The sequence below is a fragment of the Kogia breviceps genome, chromosome 12 (assembly GCF_026419965.1).
Source record: "Kogia breviceps isolate mKogBre1 chromosome 12, mKogBre1 haplotype 1, whole genome shotgun sequence".
In the NCBI taxonomy this organism is placed as follows: domain Eukaryota; kingdom Metazoa; phylum Chordata; class Mammalia; order Artiodactyla; family Physeteridae; genus Kogia; species Kogia breviceps.
This window is the reverse complement of record NC_081321.1, coordinates 79,237,139-79,256,769: the sequence shown is the minus strand read 5'-3', so window position 1 is coordinate 79,256,769 and position 19,631 is coordinate 79,237,139. Positions and strand designations below refer to the sequence as shown.

Sequence of the window (19,631 nt, the reverse complement as noted above, 5' to 3'; positions counted from 1 at the left end):
CCAAGATTAATCACGGTGGGGTTTTCCTTGCAAGATGGAATTTAACACATGCTTAGAAATTAGAAATTTAGTTAGGGCTCTTTATTGTATAGATGATATAGATAGACTCATCATATTTTTGGTGTGTCTTTCAAAAATATATTTTGTAGGGTACATATGCAACAGTATATAAAGGAAGAAGTAAATTGACAGAGAATTTGGTGGCATTGAAAGAGATCCGGTTGGAACATGAAGAAGGTGCACCCTGCACAGCAATAAGAGAAGGTATAATTTGTACTTTTGTGAGCAGAATGTATTATGAAATTTATATAGAATATTTTAAAACCAAAGCTATGTAATAAGAGTTCATTTTTTGTAAGTACAAGGAGCTCAGATATAGAAATAGTACATGACTGGAAAATATATGCCGCTACAGCTTATGGCATCTCATTGTGGAGAAAGAATACAATAAAACAAGGCCCTGGGGGGGAAAGCAATATCTAAAGCTGAAATATTTAATAAAAGGAATTAGTTAGATATATTATTGTTCCACTTATAATGAAGTACTATGAAGTCATTAAAGATTGTTGTCACAGACAAATATTTGACATTGGGAAATGTTATATATTGGTGCATGGGGGAAAGCTAACTATAAATAGTATATACAGGATGTAAATATATTTATATAATGGTACGATTTTTTTAAAAAGATTATCCAGAAAATAGTTTGAGGCAACTGACAAGCAATTTGGAGGAAAAAAGGTACCTTGAACTTTATGTCTAAATTAATCCTAGAAGTCTCAGTAAGTTAACATTTGAGAAAAAAAGATGTCATAGAGAGTATTAATGTAATATTGAGGATAATTTAAGTAATAAAAATATCAAACCCAGAAACATGAAAGAAAAGAAAAAAATTGATTCTATTTAAATTTCTACTACAAATCCCTTTGGGGGATTATTGTTTTAAATTTAAGAGACTCCTAAACTCAATCATTCATACGTTAAATTTAGGATTTTTTTTTTTTTTTAAAAAGACTGGCTATCACAGATTAAGTAATTGGCTTTCTTTTCTGTTTTTCAGTTTCACTATTAAAGGATCTAAAACATGCAAATATAGTAACGTTACATGACATTGTTCACACAGATAAATCTTTGACTCTGGTCTTTGAGTATCTGGTAAGCATCTACTAAATGATAAAACATAGCAAATTGGATTTTTAACAGCCCCGGGGACATTATTGTTATTATTATTTAATTAAATTATGTGTGGTGCATTCAGTATCTTTCCTCAAAAAACAACTTATTTTTCTGAAAAAGAATATGTATATATATGTATTTATAGCTAAATCACTTTGCTTTACACCAGACACTAACACAACATTGTAAATCAACTATACTTCAATTAAAAAAAATTTTTTTTAACTAAACGCTATTAAGTAAATCAGTCATGACTTCTCAAAACTATGTATCACATAGTGAAGTGCTGTATCTTTTCAGGATAAAGATCTAAAACAGTACATGGATGACTGTGGAAACATCATGAGTATGCACAATGTTAAGGTATGCTTTAGTGTATCATTTTAAATTTTATTTAAAGTACAAACACTTAAGCATAGATGAACTACATTACGTATGAAATATGCTTCAGAATTTTCTGTTAGGCATTTTAAATAGGTTATTGTCCTCTGAACATATTTACTCAGAACTTCTGTTTACTACACTGTAGTATTTCTTAGAATCAGACCTTTTTATAGAACTGCTTCATTTAAAAATTGACAGTTTCCTTTCACATTCTCTTAGATATATGTAGAATACATTTACAGGTATATTCTGCTTAAAAATAAAATGACATGCCTATAATATCAAAATTCAAATGTTTAAAATCAATGAAAATGATTAGTGCATTCTGCAAAGGGCCTCCTTTACATGGCAAACTCCCCTAAGGTATTTAGAATGGTATTTAATTATAAAACAACTTTTCAAGGTACTAATCTAATGAGTAAGGCCAGGAACCTGCATAGATATTATGAATACTAGACTGGAAATACCATTCTGTACTGTCAGGAGGAAAAGTAACATAATTATATGTTTTCTTATGTGAAAAATATCTAAAGATGCAAGTAACGCTAGAAAAGTTTGGTATAATAGTGCCAGATGAAACCCAAGAGTAAAAGTAAAATCAAATAAAAACTTTTGATACAGTTGTGTTCTTACAGTAGGTTTCTTTGACCTGATGTACTCCAAATTTAGCAAAGATTTATTTATCCAAACTTAGTCAGCAGTTTGTGAGAAACTGTTCTGGAAATAGGCGGTCCCAGCTGTATTTTTGAGACAGTTCCAATTCTGTAGATAGTAACTTTAAACTTATATACTTTTAAAAACAGTTAAGTTTGGTATAAAGGAGAGCCAGTTTCTTTTAGTAAAAGACAGTTCAAAACATATGGGTAACACATTGCTAAGAATTTTAGAATAGGGCTTTAAGTCTCTTTTCATATATTTTCTATGAGAATTGTTTTCATCATATTTCACATTTTGTTGTGGAAGGTGTTCTGAATCTCATTTGTGTTTATTTTTGTTTGTAGCTTTTATGTTGTTTTTCCTGCTTTCATATTAGCAGTAATTTGGAAAGAAATTGTTCTTAATCATCATAATTTGACAAAGATTTGAGAAGTTTATATGTCTTAAGCCAGTTTTACATTCCTGGCTTAAGTTGTAGAGTATTTTATTCTCTGTTTAAATAGCCCCTTATATTTTTTCAAACATAAAAAGTAAAGGGAATATTTGGAAATAGTAATTTAAGAGTTTTCAAAACACATGAATATGTAGAGTGTAGAAACTCTTGCTAATTAGAATTTCTTCAGGCCCATTGTTCACTTGCTGCCTTGGCTTATTCTTGAAGTTCTAATGCTGTTTTTCACCTTCAAGAAAACCGAGGGTACACTCCTGAATCCTCTTCTTTGTTAACCACAAAGAATCAGAGACCTCCTGTGTTTCATAGTTTTTTTTTCCACCAAAATCCACAACAAAAAGTCTCCCATTAGCCTTATAGGAATTGCTTTTCTCAAAGAGCCATTCAGAGCTCTACAATGGCAATTCCCTTTTCTGAATCATAGCAGATTTTGAAGGCTGAGTAGGAGGTGCTGAAAGTAAAGTACCCAGAAGGTGGGTGATAGAAGCTGGTTTAGGTTATTTTAGGTTATTTTTATAGCACACAATTTGCCAGAGCTATGCAACACCATTCTGTTTGACATCTCAGAATGTTCATAAAACCACCAATTCCATTGCCTTAGTTTAAAGACGTTGTCCCACATCAGGTTTTTTTGGGGGGAGTAGGGTGGGGTAATGGTAGAAGGTTGTTTGTTTTGCCAGAATTTCATAATTAAACTGTAAGCCTAATTAGTAGGCCTGAAAATTTATGGGGTACATTTATTTAAAGTCATTTTCAGTAACAAGTGAACTATTGCTACTAAGACAAAGTTTCATTTCACTTTGTTCACTCTAAAAAAAATAGGTAGATGCTTCAAATAGAATAATAAATTATAAAATTCAGACAACAGGTATGTAAGGAAAAGGATGTGGTTCCTTTTTTTCTCTCTTACTGTTCTAGGCCAGTTGCTTTTCTGTTTACCATAACTTATACCAAAGTATATCTTATTATCTGTAAGACTAATTTCTATTTTTTGTTTCCGTAGCTGTTTTTATACCAAATTCTACGTGGTTTGGCATATTGCCACAGAAGAAAGGTGTTACACCGAGACTTAAAACCACAGAACCTCCTCATTAATGAAAAAGGAGAATTAAAGCTAGCAGATTTTGGTATGGAATGTGTGAGATATTTATAAATAGTTCCAGGTGTTTAAGTTTAAAAGAACAACCGTTGACACTGTATGATTGCTTTTATGTGGGTTTGGAAGTGTTCTCTGTAGCGCATGGAATAAAATATTTGAAAATTTTGGTGGTGAGTTATATATAACTCATTAGTGAATGCTAAAAGGCATTGGTTCTCAGGTATCGTCCATAGACCCCTGAGCATCCTGAGACCCTTTCAGGGGATCTCCAAAGGTATAATATATTCTCAAAATTATACTAAAAGTTTAGTTGCCCTCTTCACTGTGTTAATATTTGCATTGATTATCCAAAAGTAAGAAGGGATAAAGCTACTGGTACCCTTAATATAAATCAAGGTACTCAAACTATACTTAGTCGCCATTGTATTCTTCACCACTATACACTTGTAGGAAAACACTTTTTAAGATGTATCAGATGAAGCAGTAAAATTTATTAAATTTTATTAAATCTCCATTTTTGAGTAGGTGTCTTTTTGGTATTTTGTGTGATGAAATGGTAGATATACATAAAACACATTTGCTGCACACAGAAATACTATGGTTATTTCAAGGAAAAGTGCTTGTGTAATTATATGAGTGCAAACTGAACTAGCCCACCCCACCACTTTTTTATTTTAAGAAGTACCATTTTTACTTGAAAAAAATGACCGGTAGACAAACTGTGGTTACTCAGACTTAGGTATTTGGCAGATGCTTTCTTAAAAAATGAATGAAGTGAGCCTATCATTTCAAGGAAAACAACTGTGAAAGTATTTCTTGACAATAGTAAAATTTGAGTTTTCAAGCAAAAATTAGATTTTGGAAATTTGGATCTGCCATTTTGAATTTGATAGCTTCCCAATACTTGAAGACTTTTTTGGTGAGATCAGTGGTGACGTTAACAAATATGATTTTTTTTTATATGCTAAAGAAATGTGTAAACATTTGTAATACCTGAATAGCCTAGAGAACCAGTCTTTTCCAGATGACCATATTACAGAATCATGCATAGGTAAAATATCCATTTAAAGTGCAGGATAGACCAGTGAATTTTAATGTAACAAAAGTATTAGAAGTTGATTGATATAGTCCCGAGTTACCATATAATCTTTAAGAAGCTAAATATTTTCTAATTTTGATGTAGTATCAAAAAAGTATATGCACAATTATCAGAAAGGCTATTAAAATGCTCTTCTTTCCAATTTCCGTGTGAAACCTGATGCTCTTTATATATAACTGCAGTCAAAATAATATCACAACAGATTGAATGCAAAAGTAGATAGGAGAATCCAGCTGTCTTCTATTAAAATAGACTACAAAAATGTAAAACAAGGCCATTCATACTAATTTTATTTTGGAAAAAATATTTTTCATAAAAATACTCATGTTAACATGTAAGTGGTATTTTTAAGGAAGAAGTTTTAGATTTTTCTGTTTTTCTAATATGCAAATATCAGTAAATATAATCTACATAAATAAAAGCTCTTTGGATCCTCAATAATTTTTAAGAGCCTAAAAGGGGTCCTGAGACTAAAGAGTTTAAATATCATTACTGAAAGGGATTCCTTTAATATGCCTGCCACCATGCTTTAAAAAAAAAAAAAAAAAAAGTTTTATTTATTTATTTTTAACTTATTCATTTGACTGCGTTGGGTCTTCATTGCTGCCCGGGCTTTCTCTAGTTGCAGCGAGCAGGGGCTACTCTTCGTTGTGGTGCGCGGGCTTCTCATTGTGGTGGCTTCTCTTGTTGCACAGCACGAGCCCTAGGAGCATGGGCTTCAGTAGTTGTGGCTCACAGGCGCTAGAGCACAGGCTCAGTAGTTGTGGTGCATGGGCTTAGTTGCTCCTCAGCATGTGGGATCTTCCTGGACCAGGGATCAAACCCATGTCCCCTGCATTGGCAGGCAGATTCTTAACCACTGCATCACCAGGGAAGTCCCTGCCACCATGCTTTGTATTTATTTATATGCTTAATAATGTAATTAGTAGCTGTCTCTCTTTAGCTAATCCAGTTATAAGGGACTAGAAAGGTGAAATAAAATTACATGTTTTGGCTTCTAGGGAGTAAACTTTTTTATATTGAAGGAACTCCATATAGTAACTTTTTTTTTTTTTTAAATATTCCACATTCTGAGAGTTTGAGTACTGTAACAGAAGTTAGTTTTTTAAAGCCCATGCAGTTTTTCATAGTTAGTATTTATCATTTTTTCATAAGTGATTGTAGTAGTTTTACTTTCGGAATATTTCATTAATGTGATAAATATTAGTGTTTCAAGTATTACTCTCTTAGTAACAGATTAAAAATTCACTGTTATTAAGTGGTGAATTTGTTCTGAAAATTCCTATACTTTTATTCATTTAACACTTTTCCATTTGTTTGAAAGGTAGGTTGCTATTTAAAAGGAATTGGGTAGGTCACATGAGTCTAAATGAGAAATTATAAGTCATTTCCATATGCTTACATAGAGCCTCTAGGGCATAGTTTATGTTGTTATTTTCCTAGTAATTGTTATTCTCTCTCTCTCTCTTTCCCCTCACCTCTTTTAAATTTTTTTGGCCAGGCTGCATTTACTGCTCCGTATTCCTTAATCCCCAAATGAATGGCAGTGATGGAGAAACCCTGCTTGGCTATAAGATATGCAAAACGAATGGCAAAAGCCATCAAAAATGTACTTTTGGTGGGGGAATACTATGAGTGCTTTAAATTTTGCTTTTTACCTCTACAAACCAAGCCAAGCATATTTTATCTGTCCACAGGCCAACAGGAAAATCTAATTATTCCATGAGATAATACAATGAACTTTGTCTCTATTGCTTTTAGTTATTTATTGTTTTATTCGTTTCATAGTAAGTATACTTCGGACACAAGTAAGGGAGAGTCATATAACTGAGTATTTTACAATAAATTGTTCTTGATCTCTATGACCGTACTTTTCCTGTGATCGGGGAAGTATTAATATAAATAGACATTTTCATTAATAATAGAAAATGGTTTATATAATAATACCATATCACAATTAATTTGGTTTGGAAGAAATTACTGTGTATTTCATTTCATGCCAAAATTGCAAATCTCATTGTGAACTGAATCAGAAGCCTGTTTGAGCAAGCATCATAGTTTAGAATTCTCTCAGGAGGTGGAGTATAAGGTACTGAGGAAACTAGATAACTGCAGTTGCTTTGATGTTTTATGTATAGCGTTAGCAAACTTGCAGCCTTGTCCTTTCCCCCATATAACCCAGTATTACACCAGGAAGAGAAATCAGAAAGCTGCTTCCATTTGCTAATTACCAAAATTTGTTGAATTTATTTTACCAAGTTGGGACGGTAGAGTAAAACCTGTAATAAAATAGTGTCAACATTGTTTCAGTTACATCCTTTAGCCCTTATACTTAATGAAAATAATATGAATACTGCCTAATTTTTTAAATTTCTGGTTTCATTTGGGTGATTTTATCCAGTTTAACAAAGTATTGAATCATCCTTTTATTACATTTTTTCTTATTTAATATTTTAATCAGAGACAATAGTTACACACAACAGAAATCACAGCCTAAAAATTAATTATTCCTTGTTTGAAATAAACTGCATGTTAAAATAAATTTATATTTCTTCATATATCTTTTACAGTTACTTTAGGTGATCAGAATTTGGGAGTGTAGAGATAATAAAAGCAACTCTCTTAACGCCAGTCTCTCAAGAGATAAAGTTGTGAGCTCTTGCCTTTATTTCTAGAAAATCAGTGAATCTCATATTAAATTTGCAAAGGAATGGTTCGTGTTTTACATCATCTACAGCAATAAATAATATCCAAAGACAGTGAGGTTCACCTTATTTTAAAATTAACCATGTAACTTAAAACTTAGAAAGTACAGAATGACATTGTAGTTTATTCCAAGGAAACTTTCTCTAAATATAAACTTCTGCAAGGAAATTGTCAATAAAACTTAACAGGATCATGAACCAGTAACTTCATGGTTTTTGGGAAGAATTGATATAGCAAATGGAAGTTGGAATCAGGTTAAAAGGTGACAAAAGCCTTTAGCTTTCAGAAGTAAAATTGTTTATCTTAATGTCATTGGCCTGTTTTGCATTAATTTAAATTCAAATAGGAAATAATTTTGGCATAATAATTCGTGGATAGAAGGAGGGTATCTTAAGTTTAGATTAGCCCAGATACTGTACCAGGTGCATTCACTCATAAAAGTAAGCATAGTCTCTGAATGTGGAATTATTATTATTTAGTTTAATAAATAATAGGATTTGCTGACCCAAGACCACACACACTCAAAAAGAAAATTCATAAAACTAATTTTGTTAAGCCTCAAAAAGGTATAGAGTAGCCATCTCAGGCATCCTTGTGACAAGTCATGGTGAGAATATGGACTGGGAAATGCATTCTAGCTAATTCTTAATTGTTTTCTTTTCCCTGTGAAGGACTAGCCAGAGCCAAGTCAGTTCCCACAAAGACCTACTCAAATGAAGTTGTCACACTGTGGTACCGGCCGCCTGATGTGCTTCTCGGTTCCTCAGAGTACTCAACACAGATTGACATGTGGTAAATATATGCAGATGTTACTGCCATTTATAATTTTGAAAGAATGTAGCCATTAACACAGGGCATACCGATAGATATTTGGCTTTAAGGAGATAAAATATAAGCAACGATTAAGAGTTCTGACAAGTAAGATCACCTAGGTTTAAATACCAATTCAACCACTTATAGCTATACAATAACCTTATTGAAATTATTGGCCTGTGCCTCAGTTTCCTCATTTAAGGAAATGGGAATAGTAAAAATAACTACTTTAAAAGGCTGTTCTGTGCATAATGTTAAGACCAAATGAACTAATGTATAAAAAGCACTTCGAAGAGTGTCTGGTACATAGTAATTTAAGACAAAATGTATTTTTATCATCATTTAATATTCACCAAAACCCACTTGCTTTAAGTTGATCTAAAAATAATATTGAAAAAATACCGTAGGCATCTTTCTCACATAGCACTTTGATCATGACACTCCTTTATTTAAACATGTTTGCTGCTTCCCCATTTATTACCTATAAAATAAGGTACAATTCTTCAATCTGATACTTGATCTCCATAAAATGTCCCTAAACTACCTTGTTCAGTTTATTTCAGACTATTCTCCACAAACATTTCCTTTTAGCCAAGTGGCCACTCACTATATTTCATAAATAGCCTGGGCTTTCCCACCTTTGCCCTTGTGTTCATACTAGTTCACCCATCTGGAATGCCTGCTCTTTTTCTATAACTGGGGCCTGGGCCTGGGCCTTCAAAACATAGTTTTTCATAAATCCTTTCTGAATATGACCTAGCCTCCCGTGGTAATTCCTTCCTCTGAACTGTGGTCATACTTATTGCTTGCACTCTTCGTATAGTGATAAATCATATACTTCGTTCTGTTTTGTCTTGGGTTGAACATTTATATAATTAATTTTTGTATTATGTAACATTTCTTTTTTAAACTTTTTTAAATTGTAGAAAAATATATACAACCAAATTTACTATTTTAGCCATTTTATGTGTACAGTTCTCTGGCATTAAGTACATTTACTGCTGTGCAAGTGTCACCACCATCAGTCTACAGAATTTTTCCATGTTGCAAACTGAAGCTGTGTACTTATTAAATAGTAACTCCCCATTTCCCTCTACCTCCACCATTCTCCTTTCCATGTCTGTGAGTTTGACTTTTCTAAGTATCTCATGAGTGAAATCATATTGTATTTGTTTTTTTGTGACTGATTTATTTTACTTAGCATAAATGTCTTCACAGTTCACCCATGTTGTAGATACAAATATCTCTGAGTCACTGCTTTCAATTCTTTTATATACTTAGAAGTAGAATTACTGGATCATACGGTAATTCTATTTGAGTAACCACCATACTGTTTTCCATAGTGGCTCCATTATTTAATCTTCTATATAACATTTTATAATATAAAATTAAATTATATATATAATTGCTAGATAGTGAGCCCTTTAAAAGAAGGACTGTGTCTTAAACTCATATGTATTCACACAGATACTAGAAGACAGTATCTATTTAGTGAGCCTCTATCCATTTCTCTTCCTTCTCAACTGTCTCCCTCTCACTCACTCTCACTCTCGCTCTCACTCACACACTCTTCACCCTGCATCTGTGTGTTCTGTCTCTGCTTCCTGCATAAAAACATCTTGAAATATTTGCTTCTCCCTAGCCCTGCTAACCACTACCTAATACATAGTAAGCTTTATATCACTATTAGCCATTGTTAGTGGTGTTCTTCAAGGATCATGCAGAGGAGGGCTGGACATTTTAAGTGGAGAAAATGGATAAGGCAGTATGGAAGTTGAGACAAATAGGGTAAATGTTAAGAAATTAATTTAGTAGGATCTGAAAAAATATCTCTGCAAATTTTTTAGCAGGCTAGTACAAAATTCTCCAGAGGGGCAACCTAAAGGAAAAGATTCTTGTGCTTAATAATAAATAAATGGTTTGCTTATCTTTTTTTTTTCTTTTTCTTTTTTTTTAATGCTACATTTTGTAGGGGTGTTGGTTGCATTTTCTTTGAAATGGCTTCTGGAAGACCTCTGTTTCCAGGATCAACTGTGGAAGATGAACTGCACTTAATTTTCCGACTGCTAGGTAACAGAACTCTCTTCCCAGTGATTTGTTACGTATAATTGAGTGGCTAGATAAGACTATATCTTTAAAAAATATATTTATAAATTTGATGCTGAGACTAACATAAATAGCTGTTAAAGAATTATAATTAGTATAATTACAGTAAAGATAGATCCTTCTAGGTAACTTCTGCTTTTTATTTACCAAGTTCTACCTTTGCAATAATGATTATATGGAAGAACAGAGAAGAGAAATGTTATTGAAAATTGACTTTTAACACATTATTAGGAAATATTTTAGCTTAGCTGTCAATTAGACAGCATTTTTATGGCATCATTCCTTAGTCCAAAAAAAAAAGTCTGTATGTTTACTATTTCTGTCTTTTTAGTTTCAGTTGAAATAATCAAATTATCAACTAAATATAAATTGTTCTTTAAGACGCTTTCTTAGTTCTCCCTATTTATATATATTTGCCTGTATACAAATTTCTATATATTTATAAATATATATATTTTTTAAATTCAGGAACTCCATCTCAGGAAACTTGGCCAAGTGTTTCGTCAAATGATGAGTTCAAGAACTACAACTTTCCAAAATATAAACCACAGCCTCTAATTAACCATGCACCCAGGTATTTTTTTTTTCCCCTCTTTAAGTGAAAGTGGGGGAACCCACCTTTTTTTTTTTAGTCTCTTGAAGCATTAGCCACAGTAAGGATTCAGGGAAAAATATGTGATACACATACACAGTTCTTAAATATTTTAGGATTTAATTTATTCCTTCCTGTGTCATATTAATTTTATAATTCAGTGAACAAGAATTACCAAAGTATGTAAGTCCACAGAATTGAGTTGTAAATAAAATGAATATAGAATATATATAATAAAATTCTAGGGCTTATGTAGATTGTTCCATTTCCCAGAAAGAAGACATTGATTAATGCCTTATTCAATACTGTGAAGACCATGATGAAGTTTACTTTGCTTTCTACACAATTATTCTATATGTATTTACTTAGAAAAACCTAAGAATGTGTTATAAGTAAAATCTTGACTCCTACACAAGATGACCTATCAGCATTTCAGTCAATGTTAATGACAATTTGTATTTGAAGAATATAAACTCTTTCTGACCCTTCATATCCTATATGTTGGCCATCCAATTAAAGTTTCTTTTCAGACCTACCTCAGATCCATCCAGGGCTCGCATTACAGTTTGAGTCAGGGGACTTCCCTGGTGGTGCAGTGGTTGGGAGTCCTGCCAGTGCAGGGGACACGGGTTCAAGCCCTGGTCCAGGAAGATCCCACATGCCACAGAGCAACTAAGCCCATGCGCCACAACTACTGAGCCTGTGCTCTAGAGCCCACGAGCCACAACTTCTGAAGCCCACGTGCCTAGAGCCTGTGCTCAGCAATAAGAGAAGCCACTGCAATGAGAAGCCTGTGCACCGCAACTAGAGAAAGCCCGCGCGCAGCAACGAAGACCCAACCCAGCCAAAAATAAATATTTATTTAAAAATTTTTTTCACAACATATTTACTTATGGAATGTATTACATTTTCAATACGTAACATAGAGTAACCCCTTTGACTGTATTTTTTCATCTTTCTTTAAGAAAAAAATAAAAATGAAAAGGGCACCAGGATACCAAATAAGGCCAATATCTGTTTCGTTGTTTCACATAGCTCACAACATAACACACTCACTCTAGTTCCATTTATTCTCAAGATAGGGAAGAATAGTAAAACCATTCTGGTACCAAAACTATTTTGAAAGTTTTTATGTGAATTGATGCTCCTGTCACTATAGCAACTAAGAATATTCTAAGTAGACTTTCTTAGGAAGAATGATGTGTTAGACTTTTTGTATGTGTCTCTCCCAAATAGCATAAATCCTATTTTTGTCATATAAATGTATATTTTTTTACACTGGACATTACAACATATATATGTATACATATGCATATATGTTGTAATGTCCAGTGTAAAAGGTTGCAGCTCTTTAAAGCACATTCTTTATGACCTTAGCATCTAGCTTGTCTATGGCCAAGGATTTCTGGTTATTTGTCAGAATGGCAAACTGCAAAGGATTAGAAGACTGGAGAATTTCTACGCCACAGCATCCATAGTACCGACTAAGCACTAGGGGGGAAGGGGGGAGGTTTTTTTTTTTCCCCCATAACTGTGCTTTTGCTAGTGAAAGTCAGTGCAAGATAGAATTTGTGATTTCTGATCAAGAGATTATCTCATTAAGATAACCCCTAGGGCTTCCCTGGTGACGCAGTGGTTAAGAATCCACCTGTCAATGCAGGGGACATGGGTTCGAGCCCTGGTCTGGGAAGATCCCACATGCCGCGGAGCAACTAAGCCCGTGCGCACAGCTACTGAGCCTGCGCTCTAGAACCCGCGATCCACAACTACCGAGTCCACGTGCCACAACTATTGAGGCCCGCGCGCCTAGAGCCTGTGCTCCGCAACAAGAGAGTCCACCGCAATGAGAAGCCCACGCACTGCAACGAAGAGTGGACCCCACTCATCACAACCAGAGAAAACCTGTGCGCAGCAATGAAGACCCAATGCAGCCAAAAATAAATAAATAAATAAATTTATTTTTTAAAAAAAGATAACCCCTAAACCCTCTACTCCCTATTTTATTAATTTCGTCCTTGTAATTATCTGTCTTTATTGACCGTCTAATTGGTTTTGTATCCCTTTTTAATGAAGTTTTATAAAGTTATTGAGGAATACTTACATTGAATTTTACAGCTTGTAGTACCCAATGCTCAGCCGACCGCCCTGTAAAAATTTGTTGAATGACTCATCTCTGTTTATCTTGAATCACAGTGATATATTTGGGGGTCACTTATCTGTTTGTTTTCACCTGTATAATAGGAAAGTGATGCTTTTGTACTCTTGCCTTCACTGAAACACTATGAAAAGAGATCTAGTTTACTGAAGCTTTTTCAATAATAGAGGTTATTTTGTTTTGAGACAAAACGGTGATTTTTAAAAATTCTATACTTTTAATAATCTAACTCTTGAATATTGGACATTTGAGTTGATGCCCAGTTATTTGTGGTTTCTTCTTAAACAAGTGGCAAGATAAATCTTCTAAGGATAAAAGATTTGAGTCTGTTTGAAAGCAGCAAGGTGTGCTATTTTAGGGCACTTGAATTTAGCAGATAAAAACATTTGGAAAATAGTTTTATTTGAAAAGTTGCTGTCAGCTAAGATTAAAAAAGAATAAATTGCTACTTGTCTTTCGTTGTTTCTAGGTTAGACTCTGAAGGAATTGAGTTGATAACAAAATTTCTTCAGGTAAGTTATATCTTATTTTATAATTGTTAAATGGTCTGTTAACTTCTCTGAGCCTTAGTTTCTTCATCTGTAGAATGGGATCAGTAATACCTCCCTCAAATATTTGTCATGACAATTAAATAAGATTATGGTAGTATCTAGCATGCTTAAGACATGTGTGCTTAGGTGAAAAAAAATTATGGTTTCTCTTAATGTGTCTGGGTCTCTCATTGTAACCTAGAACAGTCTGAGGTAGTTAGCTGCTGGCCCTGATCAAGTGTGTCAAGGCCATGTTCTCTGCAATACCTGTTCTCTTACGTTCTCTTTCTTTTCCTTATACTTACTGCCTTACAGGCTGTTGTACCTCCAAGTACCATCCATATCTTCATTCAGAGCAGGAAGAAGAGAGAGGATAAGAGTGTGTCAGTCGCATTAGTCCTTTTGTATCTGGAAAGCAAAGGCTTTTCCAAAAACCCCTTTAAGGACTTCTTCCTAGGTCTCCAAAATGTTCCTAAGGCCAGAATATTAATTGTAAGAGAGGCTGAGAATTGGGGAGCAGGATTGCCATAATTAGCCTAAACTTAGAAAAGTCATGATTCATATGTCAGAGTTGGAAGCCTGGCTACCTTAAACAAATCTACATTATCTCATCAAGGAAAAAAGGGAAATGGGTATTGAATAGGTAATTTAATAATGTCTTTCATAAAGGTATTAGGTATATTTCCAGTAATCCTTTGGTATTCATGAAGAAAAGTAACACGAAAGGTCAGATATTTTGCTTTTTTTCATCACTTCAGAAAATACAGGGAATCTAAATTTTTCGTTAAGATCCAGCTTTATCTTGGAAATTTGTAACTGAGATATAATCATTGCTACATAATCTCAGTGGTAAATTAGAGCATAGTACTCCAAATTGGTTTTTAAAAATAATAGTCACTGTATTAAGTAATCAAAATAAGAGTAGCTCTGAAATGCTTAAATGCTAATTTGTGTGTGTATGTGTCCCCTCCCCTTTGCACACGCTTTTTCCAGTATTTAGAGAAAAAAATTAATGAAGCAGTGTTTTGGTTTCTCACAGTATGAATCTAAGAAAAGGGTTTCAGCAGAAGAGGCCATGAAACATGTGTACTTTCGAAGTCTGGGACCAAGGATACATGCTTTACCTGAAAGTAAGAGAGATTCTAGAGTGTGTCCCCCCACCCCCTTTATTTTTATCCAGGTTTGGAGACTGGGGTGAATTAGGGATTTAGGAAGATGGTTGGTTTCTAACCCTAAAATTCTGGTCTTTCTGTAATTAGATCAGAATTCCTTGAAGGGAGATGTGTGTCTTAACCTTGCCTGTTTTAATTTATTTCTTTTAACACTGAGCATATTGCCACGACTCTGTACGAAATCAGTAGCACTTAGATGTGGGTCATTAGTCTTATTTGACTTAAGTTGGAAAATGCCATCTGATGATAGACGTTGTCATTAGGCCCAATCTGGATTGCTTTGATTCAGAGTTGTTAAAAATGGATTTCAAGCAAATAGTAATGAAGCACAACCAAAACAAGATTTTTTTGTGGAAGTAAATTTTCTTTTCAAGATGTGAAGATGATTTTCCTTAACTGTGTTCACTCTGACTTTACCATCCCCATGACAGTGGTGAGCATATTGTCACTAAAATAGCTGATTTCTCATGCCTGAGGTAACTGCTTAATTTTACTCAGAAGTTTCTTATAAATTACCCCAATATTTTTACTTTAACATTAGCAAGGTGAGGACTTCCCTGGTGGCGCAGTAGTTAAGAATCCACCTGCCAATGCAGGGGACATGGGTTCAAGCCCTGGTCTGGGAAGATCCCCCATGCCACGGAGCAACTAAGCCCGTGCGCCTCAACTACTGAGCCTGTGTGCCACAATTACTGAAGCCTGTGTGCCTAGAGCCCATGCTCAGCAACAAGAGAAGCCACCACAGTGAGAAGCCCACGCACCGCAACGAAGAGTAGCCTCGGCTCACCACAACTAGAGAAAAGTCTGCGCGCAGCAACAAAGACCCAGTGCAGCCAAAAATAAATTTAAAATTAGCAAGGTGAGTGGGGAATTAAAGAGAACATTTGGGAACTGAACAGCCAAAAGCTTTCATTAATTTCCCGTTCTCATTTACTAGACAGTGTTGATTCACTAAAGAGTTTTCTAATTGGAATCAAGACTCCTCAAGACTTTTCACTTAGAACCTATTGGATGTATACATATTTTAATTTATTTTTGGCTGTGTTGGGTCTTTACTGCGCACGGGCTTTCTCTAGTTGTGGTGAGCGGAGGCTGCTTTTCATTGTGGTGTGTGGGCTTCTCGTAGTGGTGGCTTCTCTTGTTGCAGAGCATGGGCTCTAGGCGCAAGGGCTTCAGTAGTTGTGGCTCGAGGGCTCTAGAGCATAGGCCCAGTAGTTGTGACACATGGGCTTAGCTGCTCCACGGCATGTGGGATCTTCCCGGACCAGGGCTCGAACTTATGTCCCTGGAGTTGGCAGGTGGATTCTTAACCACTGTGCCACCAGGGAAGCCCCTATTGGATATTTTTTAATGAAAGACTACCTCTCTGGCAGAGATGGAAATAAGAAGGATGAATTACAAGTGTTTTTTAAGATATTTACATTTCATTATTAATACCAAGTTTTATAGTTTGAGGTGTGGGTGAGGTGTACAAACACATTTCTTGTTTTTCTCTAAAATTCTGAAGATAGTTTGAGGATTTGACCTTCACGCCATCATAAGGAGACAGATAAAGAACAGAGAGAATAAAACCGAGTAATACATTTTGATTAGGTCTTCCAACCTCAGTAAACCCTAGAAATAGACAATGTACATTCTCCTTAGAGAAACACATACTCAAAGCATGATTTAAGGCAGAACTGGGGGAGAAAGTTTCTGAGGGAGAGGTTATTTGGTTTGGTTTTCTTCTCAAAACATTGGGACAAAAGGGAAAATATTTCAGCAGGGCTGTAACCTTGTAAATGTAGTATAAATGTTTCATGCTGAATCAGTATACATTTTTAGACATTTTGTCTGTAGTTGGGTTATATTTGCTTTAATGATAGACTTTCATCTGATAGTTTTTGTCTGTGCATTTTAGGTGTATCAATATTCAGTTTGAAAGAGATTCAGTTGCAAAAGGACCCGGGTTTTCGAAATTCTTCTTATCCAGAGACAGGTGTGTTTGTCATAAACCATTTCACGTGTCGATCATGAAATTTTGCGTGGAACCAAGTTTTGGGTTTATAAATTGATCGGTAAAATTATTGATGTAAAAAACAATGTACAGTGCATTCCACAGCTGTGTATGTTTAGCATTGCACATACTCACTTTCCTGTATGATGTGGGCAGCTCAGTAATTCTTCAGAGAGAAATCTGACTCAGTCAAATCAGGGATCCTGAAAGCTGCAGATGGCACAAAGACCTTTTACAAGTGGCCTGGCTTGATCACTGCACACGCCATCCCTGGCACCTGAGGCAGAAGACACATCTTGTGCTTCCCTAGTCATCAGGTTCATCACTTCGGAGCATAGAAGCTGTAGACTGACCCCATCAACAAAAGGGTCATTTAAGACAGTGCTGATCACTCTTACCGTGGAATATTAGCTTTTGCTGGTGGGAACATTAGCTTCATAGAGTCAACAAATACTGTATGTGGGATAAAACTGAACCTTGAACTGCCTCATAAAATGACTTTATATTTTAGGACATGGGAAGAACAGAAGACAGAGCATGCTCTTTTAAGTCTGGTAACATGGTTTCAAGCCCAGCCCCCAGCCTTTCTTATCAATCAAGGACTCAGATCTGAAGGCAATTATTTCTTTTGGTGGACTTGGAATCTTCGTTTGTCTACACTGTCCTCTTCACAGTGGAGTCTTTTTATTTCAGACCTACAAATTGTTTTTATATTTGTTGTCACAGTGTGACAATTTTTTTGTACAGTTGGTTTTAAGGTCTTCTCTGCCATTAGAGCCAGTAGGTTACAGCTATTGATGTAACTGTAGCTGCAATTTTTGTGCAGGACTGAGAAACACAATGCATTATTTATTGCGGAATCATTGCTGCTAAATAACTACTGTCTGTTTATTTAACACAACAGTTGAATGCCTGAAGAAGTTGCAGTGGCTTTATTATATGTGAATGCATCTGTTTCTCCTCACAAATTGTTTTACTGCTGCATTTTTTCTTTGTTTTTAAAATTAAACTGCAGTGTTTCCTGGAATGTAAATCCAGCTTTGCTTAACAGTAAAATAAGTGAGCCAACTTGAACACTCTTACATTCATGCTATATAATTTTTTTATTGAACATTGGCAAATAGAGTAGTAAGAAATTGATAAGCACATTATGTTTAGGAAAGCATGTGATGCAGAAGTTGATTCAAGCAAGTGAATATCTGACATTTTGGGGATCTCGCATTAAATACCAGTAAATTAAAGCACCACAATTATTTATTTTTATTTTTCCTCATTTTAGAAATATTTACTGCATATTATTGGATATTTGTATACTAATACACTTACCTATTTTACATCGTGCTTTAATTTAGTTAAAACTAAACCATACAAGTCCAGTCAAACATCAGAGGTCTTGTTTTGTTTATTTGTTTTAAATACAATTCTTTTATTAGAATGATGATACTTCATTGGGGAACAGTTTTATTTCATTTGGGAGCTGTGTGTGTGTGTTTTAATAATATTCACTTGGAATCAGTTGAAAGCTGTAATATGTCTTTGAAATGAGCCATGATAAATAAAAGTGAGAGAAATGATAACTTGGAAGATTGTTTTAAAGCATTATAGATATTATCTGTTTACCAGAGATAGTAAATATTACAGTTTTAATTATGCATCTTTTTAATCATAAATACGCCTTGGTGTTGGTAACAGTGTTTTAAGCATTTGTGTTCACTTTTAAGGACTATTTGTTTAGTGCATCTTACCAGCTGCAAATCTTAATTGCAATATTTTGAAATGGTCATGTAAATTTTGGGCTTATGTATCATGAAAATAGTCATAACTTAATTCTTTTCCTGACATTCACTGTAAAACATTCAGGGGTCCTACCATTTCTGTTCAGGAAATCTTGTAGTTTATTGTTATTTAACAGTATTAAGTGAATTTTTGTATATTTCATTTTAACTTTATTTGTGAATAGTGATTGTGGCATGTTTGGGGTGTTATTTTAATATTTCATAATACTGAAATTTTAATTTTTTAAGAAAAATTTTCTGGAAGAAACAGATTCATGTGTAATGGTGAATATTGGACCACTACTGCTTTTCACATTTGTAAATTGGTTTTATGTTAAACCCTGTAGCCTAACAAACTGCTGTTATTTCTAACTGACAGATATGTATTAATATTGTACTTTGAAGGTTATAAATATTATGTGAAAATTCCTCCGTTTTGTTTTGAAATTTATAATAAGAAGATCTTCATGTTGTTAAAATGTGGTTTTGTTGAGTCACAGTTCTTTCTTGGGGAAGAAGGCTGTGCAGAATGAGATCATTTTCTTTTCTTTTTTTTTTTCTTCCTTTTTTTTTTTTCCAATTTTATTTATTTTTATGCAGCAGGTTCTTATTAGTTATCTATTTTATACACGTTAGTGTATATATGTCAATCCCAATCTCCCAATTCATCACACCACCCCCACCCCACTTTCCCCCCTTGGTGTCCATACATTTGTTCTCTACATCTGTGTCTCTGTTTCTGCCTTGCAAACCGGTTCATCTGTACCATTTTTCTAGATTCCACATATATGCATTAATATATGATTTGTTTTTCTCTTTCTGACTGACTTCACTCTGTATGACAGTCTCTAGATCCATCTACATCTCTACAACTGACCCGATTTCGTTCTTCTTTTTATGGCTGAGTAATATTCCATTAT

General features: G+C 34.4%; 1 protein-coding gene across 3 annotated transcripts in view; it reads left to right on the top strand.

Moving 5' to 3' along the window:
• Nucleotides 1-19,140, top strand: part of CDK17 (cyclin dependent kinase 17) — a 100,945-nt gene extending 81,805 nt beyond the window's left edge. For all 3 annotated transcript variants that reach the window (XM_059082502.2, XM_067009921.1, XM_067009922.1), the window contains 11 exons: nt 150-264; nt 1,061-1,155; nt 1,477-1,539; nt 3,672-3,795; nt 8,244-8,364; nt 10,358-10,455; nt 10,960-11,065; nt 13,708-13,750; nt 14,808-14,898; nt 16,841-16,918; nt 17,448-19,140. In XM_059082502.2, the coding sequence (XP_058938485.1) occupies nt 150-264; nt 1,061-1,155; nt 1,477-1,539; nt 3,672-3,795; nt 8,244-8,364; nt 10,358-10,455; nt 10,960-11,065; nt 13,708-13,750; nt 14,808-14,898; nt 16,841-16,918; nt 17,448-17,485 (972 nt within the window). In that variant the 3' untranslated portion in view covers nt 17,486-19,140. The remainder of the gene's footprint in view (nt 1-149; nt 265-1,060; nt 1,156-1,476; nt 1,540-3,671; nt 3,796-8,243; nt 8,365-10,357; nt 10,456-10,959; nt 11,066-13,707; nt 13,751-14,807; nt 14,899-16,840; nt 16,919-17,447) is intronic.
• The last annotated feature ends 491 nt before the right edge of the window (nt 19,141-19,631 follow it).